Raw genomic sequence first — 21484 nt, forward strand, 5'->3', positions numbered from 1 at the left:
CAGGCACAGGTGTGTTTGCTTTCCTCTCCCTCCCGTGCTCCAGCACCCCTCCTTCGAGTGCCAGCATGTCGGCTTCCCCGCTCGCCGCCTCTCCGTCCCCCAGTTTCCACAGAGATGCGTTTTGAAAAGCGTGGGCTTGCGGAGGGCGCGCAGGAGGAGGTGGCATGGCCGCGGGCTGGGGAAGTCCTGGCAGAAACCAGCCATGGGGACCCGCAACCGCTTGTGCATTTCGGGGAGAAAAAGTTAGTCTAGGGTGGATGAACAGTTTCCTTGCCCTTAAGGTTTCTGGTAAAAGCGAGTCATTGTCACGCACAAACACAGTGACTCGCTGGAACCGAGAAGGAAGCGTCCTCCTGCCAAGTCACCGGCTCCAGAGCACTTTGGCATCTCCAGAAAACAAACAACCCTGAGCTTGCTTTTTTTTCGGGCCAAAGCACAGTCTGCAGCACGGCGTGCAATCTGAGCGCGCAAACCCGAGCTGCTGTTTGGGACCGGGCTGCGTTTGGGCTGAAACGGTTTGGTTTTGAAGCTGTGGATAGCTCTGCCAAAGAGGGGGTGGAAAAATAGCACTTGAGACTTTGGATGCAACTGAAGTCAGGTGTGGTTTACGTGTTGCAAAATGACCCAGTGGATAAGGATTTTGGGGAAAAAAAAAATAATCTGAAAAGCCTCCTTTTTTTTTTGCCTAGCACTCAACAAAGCTGCAGTCACGAGGGTCCTTCCTCCCCACCCCCCCTCCCCAGCTCTGCCTCTGCAAGCGACCCTCAGGGCTGCACACAGCTGGATTACAGGTGCATTATTTTATTCTCTCTTCTACAAACCATGCAGCGGTGGCATTTGGGCAGCCTGTGGGGGTTCGACGCTTGGCTTCTGCACAGGGCAGCGAGCAGCAAATGGTGCCGGGGACCTTGCAGTTTATAGCCATGCCGTGGCTTTCCGTAGGGAAACTTCTGAGCTCTCAGACACGGGGGCTTTGACGGAAGGGGCTTCTGCCTCAAGTCTTCTTCAGTCATCTTGGAAAGTAAATTTTTCCACCATAGGGTCACTGTAAAAAAACAAAACAAAACAAAAAACCCCACCACAGAAGCAAAGCTGCTATCTGGCATTGCCTCCCTACAGCATTTTAAGTGATTTTGGTGTTTCTCTTTTTATGCAATTTGATTTTTGAATGGGTCTGATATTTCAGGGAGTCCTGAGAACAGAAAGCTAGAAAAACCTGGGTTGGAGGGGACTTCTGGAGTCAACCTCCTGCTCAGCTCGAGGAGAGTTATCCTGGGCTTTCCCCCAAACCACACATCTAGAAGCAAAAGGCACAATTAACAGCTTTCGGTTTGCATTCTTGTGTTCTGAAGTTTTTCACCGAATGTTGATTGTTTCTTTTCAAGGCTTTAGGGGGAGGTGTACTTCTTTCTTTCCATCCTTTATAGTTAGGACTGCAAGAATACTTCCCACAGCCTCTTTTTTTGCAAAGTAAAATCTCAGACAGCAATAAAACTTGTACACTTTAAGCAAGCTGTGTCACTCTACAAAATCTTCTGGATTTCAACCTTAATGGCCTTGTTTTAAAGCCGCTATGGAGGCTTCCTTTGGAATCTACGGTTTATTCTCTAAATAGCTTTGAAAAGTAGGATGTCTGTAGCTCTGCTTTCTGCTTCTGATCAAGCCAGGGGCCGTTTCAAACAGAAAAAGAAAGAAGCAAAGCGGACGTGTGCGGCAGTGTGCGCGGAGGGGGTAGCTCACTCCGGAGGGTGCGAACTGTCACACGGGGCCATTTCCCCCCGCAGCTTGGAACAGGAATCCCCTGCTCGCACGGTCAGGGAGTTTGGATCCAAGTGCGTTGTAATGAGAGTACGAAATACCATCACCCAAGTTCTCAAACCGCTTCTCCACTAAGTTTGATCTTTTTTTTTTTAATTGAAGGGGAGTGCATTTCACTGACAAGAATTTCCCCAGATTTGATATAGTTGAAAATATTTGCTCTGATGTTTTCTATAAGACCTTTCTAAAGTACTAATCCTCCAAGACAGGCCCGCTATTTTTATATTTTGCCAGAAGACATAGGCTCTTACATGTAAGTTGTTCATCCTGAATCTTCCAAGGATAGCAGAGATCATCCTGCACAAGAAGGACAAAAAAAAGAATGACGCAATTGCAACACAGTGAACAAGAGTTTCTTCTGTGTAATATCGCAAGGGATCATGAGCAATCAGACTTTATTGAAATAAGCCAGCAGGAAGAGCGATAACATGTTTACTATGCGTAAGCGAAAATTATAATCAACCCTATAATAAGTTTCTAAACCTCATATAGGATTTAATCCAAGCCTTTTGAAATCTATGGCTCAACATCTCTTGGTAAGGAATAAAGGCAATAGTTTGGCATCGGAACATAAATCCTGGACTGCGGCATCTCAATTCCTGGACTGCACACTCGGTGTCTGTCCTGTGGAGGTATTTTATTTACTAAGCTGCAAACCCTCTGCTGAAAATTTGTTTTTATTCTCTTCTGCCAAGGGAGATGACTCTTGCGGCACTAGTTCCAGAAAACACCCACCTAGGTTTGCCAGGGCCTGTCCTGCATTCCTGCACTTTTTCTGGACTCGGGGTTTCCTCCCTCGTTTGCTCCTTTGCAGGGTTCAGGTCAGCCCGAATCGGCGCTGCTTCCAGGCTTCCCAAGGCGCTTCTTGCTTCTCCTTAAAACCAGAAAACATGCCGGCGGTGGAGGGAACGGCTCCTCTAACGCCTGCTCAGGCAGACAAGCGCGTCACCACGGACACCGGGTTAGGCCATTGCTTCCCAGCTTCACTCTTGTGAAAAAGGTATTTCCACTCACCGCTGCCCTCGCTGCAGGTTTTTGTCTCTAAATTTATCTCTAGCACATAGTGTATTAGTATCTAGAATAAGATACATGCACCTATTTTTAAAAATGAGTTGTTAGGAAGGCTTTTTCGGGCAAGTCTGTGCCAGGTTTGCACCAGGCGGGCTGGATTCGGCCCCGAGAAGCCGGCCGGCACGCAGCCATTGGCACCGCGCAGGTCCCTGCCCTTTATCCGGCAGGATTTCCGAGCAGTCCTGCAGCTGTAAATCTTTTACACACAAAAACTCAACCTTGCTTTCAGCAGGACTTCAGAATTGCCATTTCCTTCATTTGATCTTTGTTTAAGTATATTAAAAAAAAATAGAAAGCAACTTCTCTAGGACATGACTTGCAAGTCCAGTTGCACTTTCAGTGTGCACTGGCTGCAAACTGGGCGTGTGTGTCTAGAGATGGAAATCGGCAGCGGTCAGATTCCTGCTCTTGGAAAAGACGAGCAAAGCCATTGCAACACAACAGCCGCAACCCGAGAGGTGTTGCCTGGCCAACTTACCCGTTTCCTTTTGAAGCTTGATTTTGATCAGGGCAAGAATAGTGACAGTGATGAAAATCAGTAAAATGAGAGCTGGTAACACAACTGGGAGCAGATGTGATTCACCTGATGAGCTGGAAAGATGAACCATCAGAGTTAGATTGGATTTTGATTCATCTACAAGGTGGTTGAAGTACCTGAACGCAGGCTGTCGTTTTTACGCCAAAGAGTACAAAGGAGTTACGAACTCTGACTGAATCAAAGAAGAAGAGTCAACAAAGTCAAGCAGAGATGAAATCATTTGATCTGGAGTTTGGCTTATGAGGAAGTAATTTCTACAGCTGCCTCTGCTCTACCGTGTGGGGTTTACGCTGCCAGCTGAATGAGCCCTCCCAAAGGAAAATGAGCTATTTTCATGATACAGATTCACAAGCAAGGTTCTTACTCTTTCTTTGCGAGTTGTTGTAGAACCTCACACTGTTGGAGGGTGTCTGTGTACCATCTCTTTGCAAAAATGATTTGTAAATGCTATCAGAGCTCTGCAGGCAGACAGAGCTTTGCCAGAAACGGTGCAAAATCTGACGCTTTAGACAAGATTTGTGAATGGTAACATGCTCTCCCCTCCTCCTTCTGGCTGGATGGCAGGGAGATATGGCTTGAGGGAGGCTGGGGATGGGGAGGACAGTGCTTCTTGTGCTGGGGGTCACTGGAGCAGACGCAAGCTCCAAGGTGCATGGAGGGACAGCTCTGGATATTGAGCTAGATTTGTGAACTTTGTGGTTCATCTTCACTTATGACCAGTACTGCAATATCTGCTCACCTCCACCAGCTATGCAAATCGCTTCAGCCGGCGCTGGATGGTGGTCATAGCTGGGGTGAAAGGTGCGAGAGCTGCTGGCAGCCACCCCGTGAATCAGGAAGCAGGGAAGTTAAATTCACTGGGGAAAGCGGTTGCACTGGGGTGAGCCGCAGGGCTCTAGAGAAGCACCAGGGAATAATTACCGGCCAAAATAGCTCACAGCCTTTTGATTAACCTTGTTCAAAGATAGCTCCTTATGCAACACAGAGCACCCAAATGTTACCCTGGGTGCTGGCTGCCTGTGAGGACTTGGATAATGTGTGCAGTAAGGTACGTAGCAGCTATTCACCAGCGTTCTTGCTCAAGCCTAATGTTTCCCAACGTCCTGCCTCCACGCTGAGCGAAGGAAAACAGACAGAAGCACGTCTGTTGGCATCTGATCTGCAGGAGCGATCAGCACCAGAAGATTTAAAGATGAGTTCAAAGATACATGCCACAGCAGGACAGGAGATAGACCTGGTCTAGTGGAAGATATCCCTGCTTATGGCAGGGGGGTTGGAACCAGATGATCTTTAGGGTCCCTTCCAACACTTACCATTCTATGATAACCTTGCCTTCTGCCTTTCTAATTGCTAATGTCTCCTGTTGGTGTTTTCAGCTTGCAACCCGTGCGCTACCTACGCAGGGCCCTGGGAAATGGGGCAGGCAGGTCAGAAGCCACCAACTTGGCACCAGCGAGAAACGTGGCCATGAACTCACCTCTTGTGATGGATTTCGCCTGGGGAGGTTACAAAGGTGCTCGGGGGGGTAGTGGGCAGCAGGGTGCTGGTGCTCTGGGTGACGGTGCCCGTCGCGTACGTCAGGCCCGTGCTGCTCCTCTGCGTGGGAGTGCTGTAGGCAGCAGGACTTGACGATAAAGTGGGTTTCACAAGGGTGGATGTTTCTGGGTCTTGTGTAGAGCGGGTTTCTAGGGAGAACATTATTTTGAGGCTTGAATATCCATCTTTTTGCAGAGACAACCTGTTAGATTTACCAGAGATTTATGCATCTCATCTTGTATGTCTGCATGAAAAAATACGTAGCACGATATGACCAAACCCAAGTATTTCTGTTTTCCTTTGAGTCTTATGGAAAGCACCTTGGGAGTACTAATGAAAACCCATTAATACTTGGCAAACATTCATACTTTAACCCCGCTATTTCTGTCTTTGCCAGCTGAACAGTTACACGGATCTGTGTTTACATGCCGCGGTTTCTAAAAATGCCAGATAACCTTCAGCTTATCTTCAGAGCAAAGCACAGGTCTCTGCACAGCACTTGCTAGGCTCAGGATGTCTTATGCTAGGGGTTTGCATCTTAAATAATCAATAATATGATTCAAAGAAACTGAATATCTGCTGAAAGCTCAGCTTACACCCCTGCCTCTGAAAACCTTTACCATTAACTCAGTTACTTGCCATAACTGTAAGGCAAAACATATAGCTGATGTTTCTTACAAAGTTGTTCTATTTATGCATAGTACAAAGGAGAGTTTATTCTCCTCACGCCCAAGAAGGGGTAAGGGAAAGAGTTATTTAGAAAAAGAAAAGCGATTTATTGTGTTCTAAGCCAGCCCACCACCTACCCTTCTGGATGAGCAGCTTCACAGAGGACGTGTGCTCCGTGTGCCCGTTCTTAGCCCCACACCAGTACCATCCCGCGTCGTCCTCTCTCAGGTGCCTCATCACCACCATGTAAGTCCCATTCTCCTGGTCGCTGCTGGCTATTTGTATTCGCCCTGCATAGGACTCGTGCACAAACCCGTCCACATCCACGAGCAGGGAGCAGCGAGCTTCCTTCCACCTGCACAAATACTTCTTCTCGTAGCTCCCCTTGGGATCATAGTGGCACTTCACGGACAGCGAGCCCCCGACTGTGCCGCTCAGAAATTTTGGTCTCTTGGGCAGGGTGGAGGCTGCAGGTTGGAGAGGGCTGCGTTAGCATTTCATGCTCCTCATCCGGGGCTGTGAGGAACCCCCACAGCACGTGCAGCCCCCAGCATCCCGTCCTACCTGTGGTCACCTGCAGAGCCACCACCCGCTGGCTGTCTCCAGCGCTGAGCCTTCCTGTCCCGCACCTGTACAGCCCCGAGTCTTCCCTTGTTAAGTCATTTATCAAGATTCTGAAAGCTCCATAGCTCTCCTGAGGAGTGATAAAGATTCGTCCTTGGTAACTCTTTCCCACGTAGCCATCGGTGTCGGCTATGAGACTGCAGCTGGTTCTCCCCAGTTTGCACCAGAACCTCTTCTTGCCACCTTGGGTGTCCCCGGGTGGGCACAGGACGGTGACAGAGCCACGGAGCTCCCCTTGGATGAGCTCGACTGTCTCCGACACACTGGTACCTGCAGGGACAGAGCACAGGACGCACCATCCAGCACGCAGCCCCCAGCCAGGCGGGAGTTTCCTTACTAGCAGCTGATTTGGCCAAATCTGGGTACTTTTATACCCCATCATTCTAAATATCTGGTTCATAGCATGGGGTAGAAAAAGTCACTATGCCTGCTGCACGTGGGGAGCAGGCAGTGTGAGCCGATGCTCCAGCACACGGCCCCAAGGTGCTGCCAGCGGAGCGGAGTCCCCTGTCCCCTGCCAGCGTCCTACCTGCCGAAACCGTCAGGTTCAGGCTGACGTAGAGGTCCCTGTTGCTGGTGCCAATGCCACATCGGTAGGTCCCCGTGTCGTTCTTCTTCAGCCCTGTCATTGTCACTGTGAAGGTGCCCTTCTGGGGGAGGTCCTCGAGAGACACGCGCCCTGCGTAGCCCCTCGAGGTGTAACCAGTTGTAGAAATGATGGTGTAGCAAACTCCGCTCCCTGCTATTTTGCACCAGTATTTTCGGTCGTGTTTGTTGGCTGTCGTGATGGTGTAGAAGCATTGATGGGTGACCGATCCTCCAACCTCACCCGTCAAAAACCTGGATCCGTACAAGGTGCTTGAAACTGGGTCTTTCAGGGAAAGAAAGAAACAGAAGTCGTTGGTTATTCAGACACAGCCAGATCCTTGCCTGGCGAAAACCAACATCGCTCCTTCAAGTCAAGGGCGCGACTATGAGTGGTACCAGTGGGGCATCTGGGACAGAAAGTTCAGAGTTTATTTTGGACACGGTGTGTTACTTTCCTCGAGTGCCACGTTACCCACCTGAGGATAACCAGTGGTGCAGAGCCACTGCCCTGTGCCACGGCACGAGCAGGGAGACCCTCCCTGCCCCTTACAGGGCACCCAAAACCCCTGCCAGCTCTGCCCAGAGCTAAACATCAAGGGCAGCAGCTAACGGCAAACATCTAAGAACAACCTTTGGCATCTGCACGCTCTGCCTGACCTGGCAGCTTCCCTCTGCTGCAGTGGCATTGCACAGGGCCAGGCGGCTGCCCGTGGTGCCGAGCCGTGGAGAGCTGGGACTCTCCCTTCCAGCCCTGGCCATGCCTTTGCCAGCTCTCTGCAGACGTCCAGCAGGCAGGGAGGTTCGACCAGCTTCCACTTTGCAGGTGGAGGTGTCTAGTGTTCAAGTGAGGGTTTAGCCAGGGGTGTACCCATGTCCCCAGTTCAGCTTTGCCTGTTCTTGTCAATGCAAGTGCCTGGAGACTGGTTTCTTGGTGACTCACCTTGCAGCAAAGCTGCCAAGAGAAAGAGAACCACCATGTCCAGCCTTCACAAATGTTCGGTCGGCAAACTTCAAAAATCTCGCTTTGGAGACAGGATTTTGCTGGTGTCTGCGTTATCAAACAGAAGAGAGGGGTTGTGGCTGGGGTCTGCCAAGGCAAGCCGCCCGGCTTGCTCTGATGGCCGTTGGGAGCAGAGCGCGTGTGTCCCTGGTGGCTCCCAGCTCGTGACATGGCCTGGCCCCATGATAAGGGAATTTTAAGCAGAAAAAGCCATTCTATCAGTGCTCTGCAGCTCTCATGCTCCTGGATTAAATCCTCTGTTGTGTGGGTACCAAAGGCACTGCTGGTAACGGCAGGTGAGCGGCAGCCGGAGCCGGGGTGTGCCGGGCCAGCGAGGGACCCGGTGCGGTGCTGCAGCCGAGCCCCTCCGGCACCGCTGCGGTCTGCTGGGCTGCGCCGCGACCCGGGCCAGTGCCTGCGGGCACACGGGCATCCCGGGATGGCTTCGGTGGGTGCCAAACCTGGCGCCGGGCAGCCCAGCAGCCATGAGACGTGGGCTCTGTCCTGCCCGGCCAGCCACCTCCAGACCTGCGGCATCAAGCCATTTCTTTGCTTCTCTTCTGGTTTTTTTTTTCAGCTCAAGAAACAGCAGGAAATGCTGCGCGTCTCAGGAATGCCAACATCCTTCAACAGCTCCTGCCACACCCCAGCTATCTTTCTTCCCTTTTTATTTTTCTTCCCTGAAATTAATCTTTGTACAGACTGTAGTTGTCCATTTTCAGATCCGAACAGAAACAGTGTTTGGGTGTCTCTGGTTCAGGTAGGAACAACTTCCTTATTTGAGTTAAAAATTGACTGTTGATTACTGCGGTTCTTTATCCTAAAGAGTCTCTACTAAATTCCTTTGTTTGAGATTTGCCTAACCCCCACTGCAGTTGAAACCTTGGTAGGTGCAGATCCCGTGGTTTATTTTCCTACTTGTTAGTGCACTGGAATCACTTCAAAGCGCTCAGGAAATACGAACAAGGAAACGGCAGCGGCTCAATGCCACCGCGAGCTTTATTGCCGCCCGCCACGGTGCTGAGCTGAGCCCTGCCAGCTTCTGCTGGCTGCTGCGCCCTGGGCTGGGTGCCCACGGGCACGCGCTGCTGCCCTGCTCCCCCCACCCCGCTGCTGCAGGGGAGTGTGAGGTGGGCTCAGCCCTCGGCCCCATCGCTGGCCATGCCTTGCACGCCCAGCGCTGGGGACACTGCGCATCTGCCCCGGCTGCGAACACCCCGCGTGCAAACTCGGCTCCCGCCCAGCTCCGCTGCTGCTCCGCAATAGGAAGCGTGGGACGGGGCGGCAGAAACGCTCTCTTCCCTTTTCAGGGCAGGCCGACGCGCTGCGGTGGGGCAGCTGGCACAGCGTCTGCTTCGGGCTGGTTCCCCTCCATTTCTTTTCCCCATGCACGAGGCGGTGGAGGCAGCTCTGCCACAGAGAGATGTGTGTGCATCTGTGTGTGGCTGGCTGACCACATCTGCCTGCGGAAAACAGCTTGCTTTGCCCTCAGCATACAGGCAGAAAGATGTTCTGGTCACCCCAGCTCTGTGCAGCTTGGCGCTGGGCGGTGGCTTCGCCAGAGCCTCTGCAGCTTCCTCATTGCAGCCGGACAGAGACTGGAGAGGTGACTTGAAAAGTGCTGGTTTTTATTCAGTGCCATAATGCCTACTAATCTGGAGGACTTGAAGCAAGGAGCAGCCAACAAGGATGCCCTGCAGAGCTAGAAGTCCTTATTTACATCCAGAAATCAGGAAAAAATATTATCCCTCACCTCATTTAATTTTTTCTGATGTACACCACTACAGCTGAGTCAGTGCACTCCCTCCTGTCCTCATTTTTGGACTAGGGACATGGGAAGAAGTCCTGACACGCAGGGAGGTTGTGGAGTCGTCTTCTCTGGAGATATTCAAGACCCGCCTGGACAAGGTCCTCTACAGCCTATTGTAGGTGACCCTGCTTCGGCAGGAGGGTTGGACTGGGTGACCCACAGAGGTCCCTTCCAACCCCTAACATTCTGTGATTAAAAAAAAAAAGAAAGCAGTAGCCAGTTTGCCAGCTTGTTTCCATAGCAGATGTATTCTGGGCTGGCATTAACTTGCTCAATTCTCCCCAGCATCAGTCCATCAGCAGCAGAGATGTGAAGTGTCTACAAGCTCCTCGCCTCGTTAGGAGGTGGGTGCCTCGTTGGGAGGTGGGTGCCATGCTTACACACTCACCCAGCTGCTGGGTTTTAAGGTCACTTACCCCGGCTCCACAGCCCCTTTACTCACTCCTTTCCCACCCTGCAGCAACAAGCAGCGTGTCAGCGAAGAGCCTCGCAGAGCACGAACTGCACCTGCCATGACCAGCACAAAGGGCTTCCAAGCTGCTAATGAGGAGATCTCACATTTTCCAGGAGAAAAACGAGACCAGCTCCCTTGGGTGCCTCCAGCTGAGCCCCAGCTGTGCTGCTCCAGCACTAAAACCTCCTCTCCCATGGCACTCGCAGCATCCGCCGGCGACGTGGGGTTTGGAGGTACGGGGTGGTGGCTGATGTACGGGCAGCTCTGTGAGCAGGGAGCTGCCCCGTGTTGCAGACGATTTATGGGTTAGACAGAAGCCAAACTAAAGCCAAACGTTCAGCTAGGTCTTTCTCGCCTCGTGTCTGCTCTTGCAGCGTTGTCGGGTTACTGAGCTGCGTTATCTGCGCTCTCCGTGGGGTCTGGGTGAAAATGCCCACAGAGAGGGAGCGCTGGTGGAGGAGAGCGAACTCGGTTTCCTATCTGCAGGACAGAGACAGAGCTGGCAGCTAAATTTTAATCTCATTTAATCTTAGGCTTTAGGCAAGGAGGTGTTTTGTATTGTTTTTCTTTAACCAGCAGATCAGCGTTAAAGAAAAAGCAGAAAGTGAAAATAAAGAGATAGAATTATAAATCCCAGAAATGCAGGCATCACCAAGAAGTAACCAATGTGTGGTTGGTGGTTTTTTCTTGCCTCCATTTCAGTTTTGTATTGTGAACATGTTTCTGTGATCAGCTTTCTACCCCTCTCCAATTAAACCATTCTCCTGCTGCCACCCGCCGTGAGATGGCTGCTGCTGCGTAACTGGGCAGAGGCTCTCTGCATGAGCCTGCATAGGGACTTACCTCCACATCATTTTAATGTGTGTTCTTGGCAAAAAAGCCAGTAATCTAATTTATAGCTTTTAAAAGATTAAAAAAAAGCCACACCACCTTTGAAAAAAAAATCACCATAAATCAGTTACACTACAATTAATGCTATAGAAGTAATAATTATATTAAATTCTATTATATAATTATATAAATATATTATATATATAATTATATATCTAAATGAATTATAAATTAAAATTCTATTATTTTAAATTTCAAATCCTTTACATATCGTAGGTGAAATCCAACAAGGTAGCTCATAGAAATACCGTGCAACAGCATTGTACTCCAGACAGTAGTGTTTTAAGGGCAAATTGAGGATCACCTACCTTAGACTGTGATGCTTCTGTTGCTGGAAGTTTCCTCTGCTCTGCCTCCAGTTTGCATTCAGTTTGCTAGAGTGGGGTTTGCAGCTGGCAGTTCAGTTCGTCTTTGCTTGGCTTTTGATGGTTAATTCTTTTTTTAATTTATTGATGTCCAGAGTTTAAAAATGGATGCACTAAAAATTTTCTAAACTTGACCTGTGCGTTGCTGAGCAAACTGGAGATGATCAAGATTCGGGATTAGTAGAGATGCCACCAACGTTCTGAGTGTGGAACCCCCAAAATGGTCATTTTTAGGTACCTAGTGATGCGGGTGACATCATGGGGGGGAACGAAGAGGCTGGGAGCAGAAATTGCAAGAGTTTGAGAGGAATTTCCCTGCTCTACAGAGAACTTGCAAAGCTTTGATGCAAAGCAACTCTTCCTGAACAGCAGCAGAACGCTATCTGCTGTGAGCCACTTCCAGGCAGAACTTCACGTAAAGTGAGAACTTTGTGCACGTTTCCTCAAACTTCTGCGGTCTGAATGGACCCGAGTGCTTCGTCTAGCAGACACCTGTCTTTTGGTCCCCTCCTCTGTAGGAACACAGGACAAACCGATGGCTTCTGCTTCAAATTTTGTCTCCAAGCAATCCCTGTGATGGAAATGAAGCAAGCCAACATGCCGTGCTGGGACAAGTGCTGCTGAACCAACCAGCGGCTTGCTTTCTTCTGGTCTTTCTCTCCCCTGTGCCCGCAGAACCAGCAAAGCGCTGGCAACCCTCTGCAGTTGTGTAAAACGAGATTTTAGGCTCCTGCCCAAGGGCTGGTTTATTTGTCTGTTTGATTTCTCGTGCTGCCAGTCCCTGCTAGTGGGGCTTTGTCATCTTGTGACTCTCGCTGCAGTTGTCCTCTCCAGCGTGACGGTTGCCCCTGGGAGGTCTGGAACTGGGCAGGAACCAGCACTGGGAAGCTCAGGGTGCTGGTGGTCCCTCACCGCTTGTGTGTTACCCAAGAAGCACCGTGACAGACACTTGCCCAGATTCCTGCTGTAATTCCCAGTCAGGCAGTTTCAGTTCTTCATTTCTCCTGTTAGCGTGACCCTGTCGGATCACTGGAGCGTGGCCTGACTCAACCAGATCGCCAGTTGGCTAACCAGATCAAAGCTGAGACATCAAACCACTGTGTCTCTAAGGGCCTTTAGTTGACAGTATCTCTCAGCTCACTCAGTAAATTGTCATTTCATGGTGACGAATTTCTCTCTAAATTTAATCTTGCTGTGTTTTAACCATTGCACACTTCAGATTTGTCAGCTGGTGGGTCGCACTGCCAGAGGAAAGGCACCATCAGCCGGCAGCTCTGCATGGGTACAACCCAAACCCAGGCATGTTGGAGGCACGTTCATCACGGGCAATTCCAGTTTGTTCCGTGATCGTCCTGCTCGTTGCTGCACAGGGTCCGAAGAGGTAACTGAGGGCATTTTGTCCGTGCACACACACAGTTCCTCTTCTGCACCGACCAAATAATCTTAATTGAGAGAACTGTAGGTGTGGTGATAGTTACTTCAAAAACTATGTAGGCATAGTAACAATGGGGTTATTGCAAGGGACTTTGTTGTTTCTTCAAATAAAAATAATGGATTGAAGCAAATGTACCCGCAGCATTTCTGCGAACGGCCTGGGCTGGTCCCAGCACCCTGCAGAACTCCAGGGGTCGCAGGGTAACGCTCGCCGTGGGTCGGAGTGCTCACGGGACAGGTGACAGCAGCAGCTTTGTTCCGACGCGGCGGTGCGCCGGTGGGGTCCAAAGGTCCTGCTCTTCCCCCTCTTGTGTGCAGGCATGCTTTGAAGACAGACTGTGTTTCGTGTAAGTCAATCTTTGAAGCACTTTAGAGTCTCCCTGGACGAAGGTAAATTTCTGTTAAACAGTTTTGCTTTCTTTATCATGATATGATTACTTATATGGCAGTAATTGTTGTTGTTTCATACCAAACCAGCGCAATAAACTTCCCAATATTGATTAGGCTTCAGCAGAATTAATCTAAGGACATTTATTACCACATCAGTAGCAAAGCAATAGGATTGCCCTTGTACTAGCAATAAAATGGGAGACACCAAACTGGTGGTGGAAACCCCTAGGACTACTCAGTATTCATTTCTCCATGCTGTGAATGTGGCTGAGATGTTCAGTCTGAACCCCCCTGAGAAGCCCTCTGCTCTGGTGAGCCCCTGCTGCAGGCTGAGCCGATGCTTTGGGGTGCAGCTCCTGCTCTTTGCCTCGGCAGATTTGCATTTGAGGGCCTGAAGGCAAAGCAGAGCTGATGCCACTTCTACGAGGCAGAGAGGGGTTTGCAAGGGTAGAGCTGAGGACCAGAGCTGAGCTGGCGGTCCTTGTCCTTGCCCTGCAGGAGAACCTCATCCTGGGGTGGGAGGGGTCTCCAGCAGCCTGGGCACCCCAGCTGCCCTCGCCTGGGTGACAACTGGTGAAGCCCAGCCCGCAGCAGGGTCACGGCAGGACCCCGTGTCCTGCCGCTGGGGTAAAGCTGGCACCCAGACGGGCAGACCAGGCGCTGCGGGGAACCACAGCTGCCCTGGGGAGACCCCGGCCCTGGAGACGCACCGAAGCATCTGGGGCCAAACTTGCCCCCCGGGTTTAGGAAGTCTACTGTGTGCTCAAAGGTTGTTCTCCTAATTGTTTTATTGCTTCCGATAAGGCAAAGCCTCTCTACCTCCGCAGCAATGTTAATAATTCATTTTAACTGTGGTACTAGGTTAATTACTGCATCTCCTGTTCTCTCTTCTCTTTCCCTAAAGTACTTGTGTGACCTTAGTGCTGGGAAAGGTGAAGTCCCCTCCACTGTGTGAGCAGCTGTGCCTTGTCCCCATCCCTGCCACTCTCAGCCCCTGGGCACGGGTCTGAGCTGGGTACGGGCGGGCACGGGAAGGACCATGGAAGTGGTCGTGCCACCGTACTGGGCACTGGTGAGACCGCACCTTGAGCACTGTGTGCAGATTTGGGCCCCTCACTGCAAGAAGGGAGTTGAGGGGCTGGAGCGTGCCCAAAGCAGGGCAGTGAGGCTGGGGAGGGGTCTGAAGAACAAGTCTGATGGGGAGCGGCTGAGGGAGCTGGGGCTGCTCAGTCTGGAGAAGAGCAGGCTGAGGGGAGACCTATTCGCTCTCTACAACGACCTGACAGGAGGGTGTAGTGAGGGGGGTGTTGGTCTCTTTCCCAGGTAACTAGCAGTAGGACGCAAAGCAATGGCCTCAAGCTGTGTCAGGGAGGTTTAGATTGGGTATTAGGAAAAATTTCTTTACTGAAAGAGTGGTCAGGCATTGGACCAGGCTGCCCAGGGCAGTGGTGGAGTCCCCATCCCTTGGGGGGTTCAAAAACCGTGTGGATGTGGCACTTCAGGACACGGTTTAGCAGGCGTGGTGGGGTTGGGGTGATGGGTGGGCTTGATCTTAGAGGTCTTTTCCAACCTTAATGATTCTATGAGTCTATTCTGTGACTATGACCCTCCCTGTGCATTATTTATCATTTACCTGGGAGGGGAGCGTTTGCCCCTGCTGCACCCCATGGGAGAGCCCCCCGTGTGCACCCACGGGCTCCTGGGGCTGCAATCCCCCCTCGGCAGCTGCCCTCACCGCGTCCCCGCCGCAAAGGCACCGAGCCCCGGGCGTGTGCTGCCCTCCCACGGCGGTGTCACCACCAGTCACCCACCGTGGGTCACCCCGAGGTCTGCCCGTGGGGTGAGGGAGAGGAGGGTCCGGGGAGGAAGGGCGAGGGGCTGGGAGCAGCCTGGAGGGCTCTGCTCGTCCCCGGGGCTCGGCGTAGCCGTGGCTCCCCTCGGAGCAGCAGCCGGGTTTCCCAGCGCGTTCCACGCTCTCTGCAGTTCACACCTGCCTTCGAAGCGCGAGCGGAGACGATGTTCTCCTCCGCGGAGCTGCAGAGGTTGCCCCTGGAGAAGGCTGGACCGTGCACGCAGCAGGCTGAGCTGCCTCCTGCCAGGTTTCTTGCGGCTCTGTTAGCGGGGGGCACCCAGCTGTCCCCAGGCCACAGCTCAGAAATGGCTCTTCTCGCGAGATATTTTGCTGGTTTTCATTCAGATGCCGACTCCAGAACTCCCTGGGTACGAGGTGGGACCTGCTCCTGCTCCACATTTCCCTCACGTTACCAAAAGGGGTACAAGCTGCCGCTCAGCCGGGAGCTGGCAGAAAAGGGGAAAATAATGAGCACATCTGGAAGGGAGGGACGCTCACCGGGGAAGGAGGGGTTGAAAGCAGAGCAGCAGCAGCATCCCGCTGCCGGCTGGCTAAGGATGGGCAGGAGGAACATCATTGCTGGGGCTGACTGTCCCCTTGCTTTGGACATCATACGGGTGCACAAAACCCCCTGCCCCCAGGCAGCGAGCCCCGGGGTCTGGCATTCCCTGGGCTCCTGGCTACCTCCCCCAGCAAACCCCGTAGCCCACATGCAGACAGAAACGAGCAGAACCACCGGAGAACTGGGAGGAACAGGCGAGCCACGCCAAGCAGTGCCGTGTTTTAGGACGGGACCTCCTGCCTCAGCAGAGATCAAAAGCAGCCACAGGCGCAGCGGGATTGCTGTCAGACGAGCTCTCCTGAGAGGAGCCAGTCGGGCCAGGTACTACATCCCGAGCTGCTCTGAAGAGCAGTGATGTGGAAAGATATGTTGGGTGGAGGCAGATCTCTTTTGACAGAGCTGATTTGAAGGAGCAGTAACAAGCAACCTTACCCACGGCATCACCTTGCGCTGCTTCCTCGCCCATCCGGGGTGGGAATGCTCATATTAGTGGCCTGAAGTTGCATCAGGGGAGGTTCAGATTGGATATTAGGAAAAATGTCTTTATTGATAGAGTGGTCAGGCGTTGGACCAGGCTGCCCAGGGCAGTGGTGGAGTCCCCATCCCTGGAGGGGTTCAAAAAATGTGTAGATGAGGCACTTTGGGACATGGCTTAGCAGGCATGGTGGTGTTGGGGTAATGGTTGGACTTGGTGATCTTGGAGGTCTTTTCCAATCTTAATGATTCTGTGATTCTGTCTTGGTCATAGCAGAAGGTCCTTGGGTGTCCCAAGCAGACCCCAGCTTTTGGAGCAGGGACATCTGGGGACCCCACCTCCTTTAAACAAAAAAGCAAATGAATTCAGCAGGGGCAGCAGCGCTGGAGGCAACAAGGGCCATTTTTTTTCGCATTGCTTACCACCAGCTGGGAGCAGTAGGCAGCTGGCAGCGAGGAGGATGGCTCTGGCAGGGAAGCGGTGATGGCAGCACATGGAAAGGGCTGCTCCTGGGGGACCACCACCACCTCGCACCTTCTCCTCCTGCCAAAGGGGAGTTAACTTGCAGACAAGGTACAGAATTTGTTTTTCTGGGCTATGCTTGTTAAGGAAATTTCTCTTTCTGTAACGAGCGCGTGCTGGCTGGTGAACCTCTTCCCCGTGCCCAGCCCAAGCGAGCAGCGCGGCGGGCACTGTGCAGCAGCGGGCATCGCGCCGGGGCTCCGAGCCCGTGCTTTACCGATGCGCAGGTGTCGAGGTTGCTACCAGCATCTCCCACAGCTTGTCTGCAGTCCGTGTCGTTAGGAATAAATCGTGACAACCCCTGCTTGCTCTGCAGTGCCCGTCGGAGTTAATGATTAAACTCCAGCTAGGGCAGCGTTGTTGGAACATGTGTTATCGCTGCGCACAAACCCCTGTGCAAGGAGCAACAGTGACCCTTTCTGTCTCTTGCTGGGCTTCAGAGTTAAAGGAGCTTTGGAAACACAGAGCAGGGAGGCTCTCTGGGAGTCAGGAGCGCACTCGCAGCCCTGCCCTGCCGCGGCTGAACCCGTGGCTGCTGTGGCAGAGCCAGAGCACGGGTTTTAAAAGCAGGAATGAGGAAACTTGCATCTAGTTTGGTTTTAAGATACTGGGTAAGTTTGCATTGCTGGCAAGTAGAGCAAAACAAACCCAACCCAGGGAAAACCCTGGGTTGAGCAGAGCAGGAGTCTGCAGTGAAAGGCTCGAAGGAGCCTGGTGGAGCTCGTCTTTGCCGTCTGGCTTTTCTGTACCTGCAGGTCGTCAGTTCTCCAGCGCCAAGCACTGCACACACGGGAGCGGCGGGGACAGGGTTTGGGGTACATCTGCCTTTCTTCTTTCAAAATTCCAGTAGAGACAAAGAACAGGGAAAAAACATAATGGAGAGAGACATGGAGGATACTGTGCCAAACCCTGCACTAGGGTTGCTCTGAGCATGGACAGGCGTCACCCAGGCCACTCCTGGTGTTGATCTGGGCAGAACTCGGACTCACCCGAGGGCACCCACTGCGCGGTCACACTTTAATGTGATGGAACAGCTCTGTACGTCAGCTAAGGGTGTTCGGAGGACACCCATTTTCAGGGAATGTTGCTCCTATGCTTGAGAGTCTGCCACACTGTTTTTTCACTGTTAATAACTGTAAACGGCCAGGGCTTGCCTTGGCTGGTTGGTGTAATTGGAGAGATGCCCCCGTGATGCTCGGGGCTGGCGGGCAGCCTGGGCTCAGCTCTGTGCCTGGCCTCGGGGCGCGGGGACCTGGGGCGGAGTGACACGAGCTGAACCCCAGCAGCACTTCGACCTTGCCTAAACTCTACAAAGCCTTACTTTATCATAACCACCAAGGGGCTCGCGGGTTTTCGCCGTGCCTGTAGGGATTATGGCATCACCCAGAAGTTCAGCTGAAGCAGCAGCTCATTGTATTAAACACAGCACGCAGCTGGATGAGTCCCCACCCCGAGGTCCCACACAGACCCAGGGGCTGAGTCCCACTGCCTTCCCCCTTGTGTAGCCGTTTATGCTGGTTGGTGCAACTGGAATATGAAATGCCATTGCACCGGCACAGGAACACTCCCCACTCCTCCTCCGTTTGCCACGCTTTACTGTGAACGCCAACACAAAGCACCAAATGGAGGAGAAACAGGCCCTGGGTGGGTCAGGCGAAGCGTGGGGATCATCCTGGTGCCTTTTTGATGAAGCAGAGAGATGCAATACTCCTTGAAATAATTTATTCCCCCTTCATACTGGAGTAGCTGGAGTCAGAGGAGGTCCTTCTCTGAGCAGGGACAGGGCAGAGCCTCAGCTACCAGGTATTGCACAAACCCTGCTGGGATGTGGTTGAACCCCCTCGGACATCTACAGTCCTCTGCCACGGAGCTGGAGCGACCCCAGTGGGACCCTCTCACAGACCAGGTCTGATGTTCTCCAGGTGGAGACGTGTCGGGCCAGCAGTAACCAACCCACTTCCCCGACCTCCCGAGGACACCAGCCCCAGGGATCCCTGCTGACACCCACACCGAAGCTGCTGCACCGTGACAAAGTCTATTATTAAGACGACTGATTTCTCCTGGAGACTGTGGCCCAGTACAGCTGACGTTCTTTGATACCACCAGAATTTAACAAACCACTTCTCCTGAATTTGATCTTTGTAATGAAAGATGTACGCAAGAATGCTTTTAATTGGGATAGTAGGTCTTGACAGGCTCATGCAGACATGGAAATGATATGTCTGAGCTGGTATGGGACTGATAGTTAAGAAGGAGATGAATACTCCATGCAAAGCTGAGTGTTTTCTTTGGGTCTTTTCTAACATCGCTGCACTGCATAAACACAGTCTGTACAATCTGCATTAAGGCATTGAGGGCGCATTAACCAACTCTTCAGGTTACTTCTGAAATATTATCATCCCTCTTCACGGCTGTTTTCTTGGCTGGGGTCTGCTGTGATTTTACCTTCCAGGCACAAACCAAACAAATTATGCCCAGAATTAAGTAGTACAAAGTCTGCTTCCAGAGGTATCCAGACAAGAGGCTGCAAACTTAACTGGAGTTTGGCTGAACCTGGAGGTGGATTTTGCTTCTGTTCTTGTTCTCCCCTCTGTCTCCCAGGCACCCCCAAATGCCATCGATAGGCAGGAGCAGCCTTTCCCTTGCCTCTCGGTGAGAGGAGCAGCCATCACTTCAGCTCCTTGCATCAGCTGGGCTGGTGGGCTGGAGGAGCACAGCTGCTTGTCTGATGGCCCACCAGCTTTTCCCCTTATAAAAGAGAGGCTCATCACCTTGCTCTGGCTCCTGCCTGTCTGCAAACTGGGGATGTGTTTGTTGCTCCTACGTTGGGTGCTGGTGGGGATCCCACGGGCGCTTGGCTGAGGAGCGGCTCGTTGCTGGAGACTGCTGATGAGAGATGCGGGCTGGGCTGGAGCAAAGGTAAATCTCTTCCTTTGAGTCTGTGAATTTTGGGTTACATCAGAGCAGGAGAGGTTTGCTCCCTGTGGTCCTTGCTGCCTGGCACGGAGGGAGCAGGGCAGCGTTGGAGAGTGATTGTCTGGGTGGCTGCTGTGGCTGTTGCTGCTTCTCAGCTCCTCCTGAAGACAAAGTGGGGGAACATCTGGTGCTGCCCAAGCGAGCTGGCAGGCTTCAGCCGGCCTGATGAGCGGGCAGGCAGCAGGAGAGGCTCCCACCCGGCGATGGGCTCCTCGGGCCGTAGGCTTTCCAGTGTAAATGACTGACTTTAGAGGCAGGGAGAGCACAGGATAAATGGAAGAGGAGAGGGAGATGCAAGATTAAGCTCCGAACGAAGGGGTCAGTCCTCTGAAGCCAGCTCTTGCAAGGGACCTGGTAGCTCCATCTTTTGTGGCCCCTTGCATTTCTAGAACAAATCTCCGTGTTCCAAGCAGAAGCTGTTTCCTCCAGGGCTGCCAGCTCCTCCTGCGAGAGCAGAGCTCTGCCTCCCCTGTCCCACCCACTAGCACCCTGTAGAAATACCACAGAGGCAGAAAACTTAGCTGGCACCCGTGGATAAGATTGTCAGGGCTGAGCTTTCTGTTCTCTTCCAAACCTGTGTGGACTTTGCAGTTTTAGCAGGAATACCAATATGTAGGCAGTTTATTTGCCTCTGCTTACTCATCCTTCCTTGTGTCATGAAAATGAATGTGGTTTTATGGTGCGTTTTCATCCACATGCTCCTCTCCTCTGACCACTCCTTTTTACCCGCCGCTGATCCCAGCGTTGTGCTGCTTTATGTTCTGTCTTACTGCACATCACTTGCATAATGTAGATACATCACTACTGCAGCCTCAAAGGCAGTCTCACCTTGTTTGTCTGCTGAGGAAGGAGGAGAGCATTAAGGTCTCTCCCAAAGCATTTTTTTTTGCCTGAAGCAGAACCTTGACTTTTCTTAAAACCAGATTGTTTTGGAAGCAAAGGATTCTCTTCCAGTCCTTGGCTTTAGTCAAAACCAGGGAGTGCTGCACTGTAACGTACAGGTCAGGCATGAAAGCTAAGGCTTGGTCAGACTTCCTAGCAGAATTCTCACTTCCAAAGGTTGCTTACTAAGCCATGGTGGGGTGGAGTGGTGTTGATTAACAGGAGCTGTGCGCATGGCCTGGTTGGTATGAAATGGAAACCAAAGAGAATAAATTAAAACCACAGCCACGGGCGATCAGGGCCATTCCTCTGGGAATGAACTCCAGATCTGCGCCTTTCCATGGGGTGAAGTGCCTCTGCTGGGTCCTCTGGGTTGAATCATTCACCAAAAAGTAGGCATTGCTGTTTAATCCTGCAAGCAAAATATGACATTTTATAGGCTAGATGTGTTTGCAGCCATTAGAAATGAAGGTGTTTATCCCCGTGGGGTGTGTGACTCCTGGACTGGGACCTTATGCAAGAGCAGACCCATGACTCTGCTTGGTGCCACCCAGAGTCAAGCCCTGCTGCTGATGGATGGGTCCTGCTCTCGCAGGGGAGCACGGCCACCTCTCAGCTCCATGGAGCTTTTGCAGCGTCTGGGAGAGCCCAAGCTGCCCTTTCTGCCTCTTGCTTCTGCCGGGGTGGCCCCTGCCCAGGCACGAGCAGGCAGCTGGGGCGGAGGGGAGTAGGGCGGCGTGGATGTGAGCACCCAGTTTGTCAGCTCAAGGCAGCCCCCTTGCTCTTTGGCCACGTCTGAGCCCAGAGGCATCGTCCAAGGGCCGCGGGGACCAGGTTGCACAGACGGAGCCTCAGCTCTGACTGTGTTTAACACGACCCACTCGTGCAGGGACAGGCTCTCACCCAGCGTACTGTGTGTAGGGCAGTGTCTGTGCCCCGCTCAGCTCTCTCGGTGCAAACAGCCTTAATCCTGCCTAACCCCCCCTGGCTTGGCAGTCCTGCCCGGCCACTGCTGACCCAGCTTCAG

At 52.3% G+C, this 21484-nt stretch overlaps 1 protein-coding gene across 1 annotated transcript; it reads right to left on the minus strand.

Annotated features, from left to right (window-relative positions):
* Positions 1-1931: 1931 nt before the first annotated feature.
* LOC104336175 (Fc alpha and mu receptor) lies at positions 1932-11350 on the minus strand. The gene is made up of 13 exons (XM_075442913.1): positions 11308-11350; positions 7785-7892; positions 6786-7127; positions 6197-6526; positions 5770-6099; positions 4905-5112; positions 3368-3480; positions 3248-3296; positions 2975-3077; positions 2833-2893; positions 2554-2692; positions 2302-2442; positions 1932-2115 (listed from the first exon to the last, which is right to left on the minus strand). The coding sequence occupies exons 2-13, from the start codon at positions 7819-7821 to the stop codon at positions 1932-1934; spliced, it is 2037 nt and encodes a 678-aa protein (XP_075299028.1). The 5' UTR covers positions 7822-7892; positions 11308-11350.
* Between the last annotated feature and the right edge of the window lie 10134 nt (positions 11351-21484).

Source organism: Opisthocomus hoazin, chromosome 25 (assembly GCF_030867145.1).
Source record: "Opisthocomus hoazin isolate bOpiHoa1 chromosome 25, bOpiHoa1.hap1, whole genome shotgun sequence".
In the NCBI taxonomy this organism is placed as follows: domain Eukaryota; kingdom Metazoa; phylum Chordata; class Aves; order Opisthocomiformes; family Opisthocomidae; genus Opisthocomus; species Opisthocomus hoazin.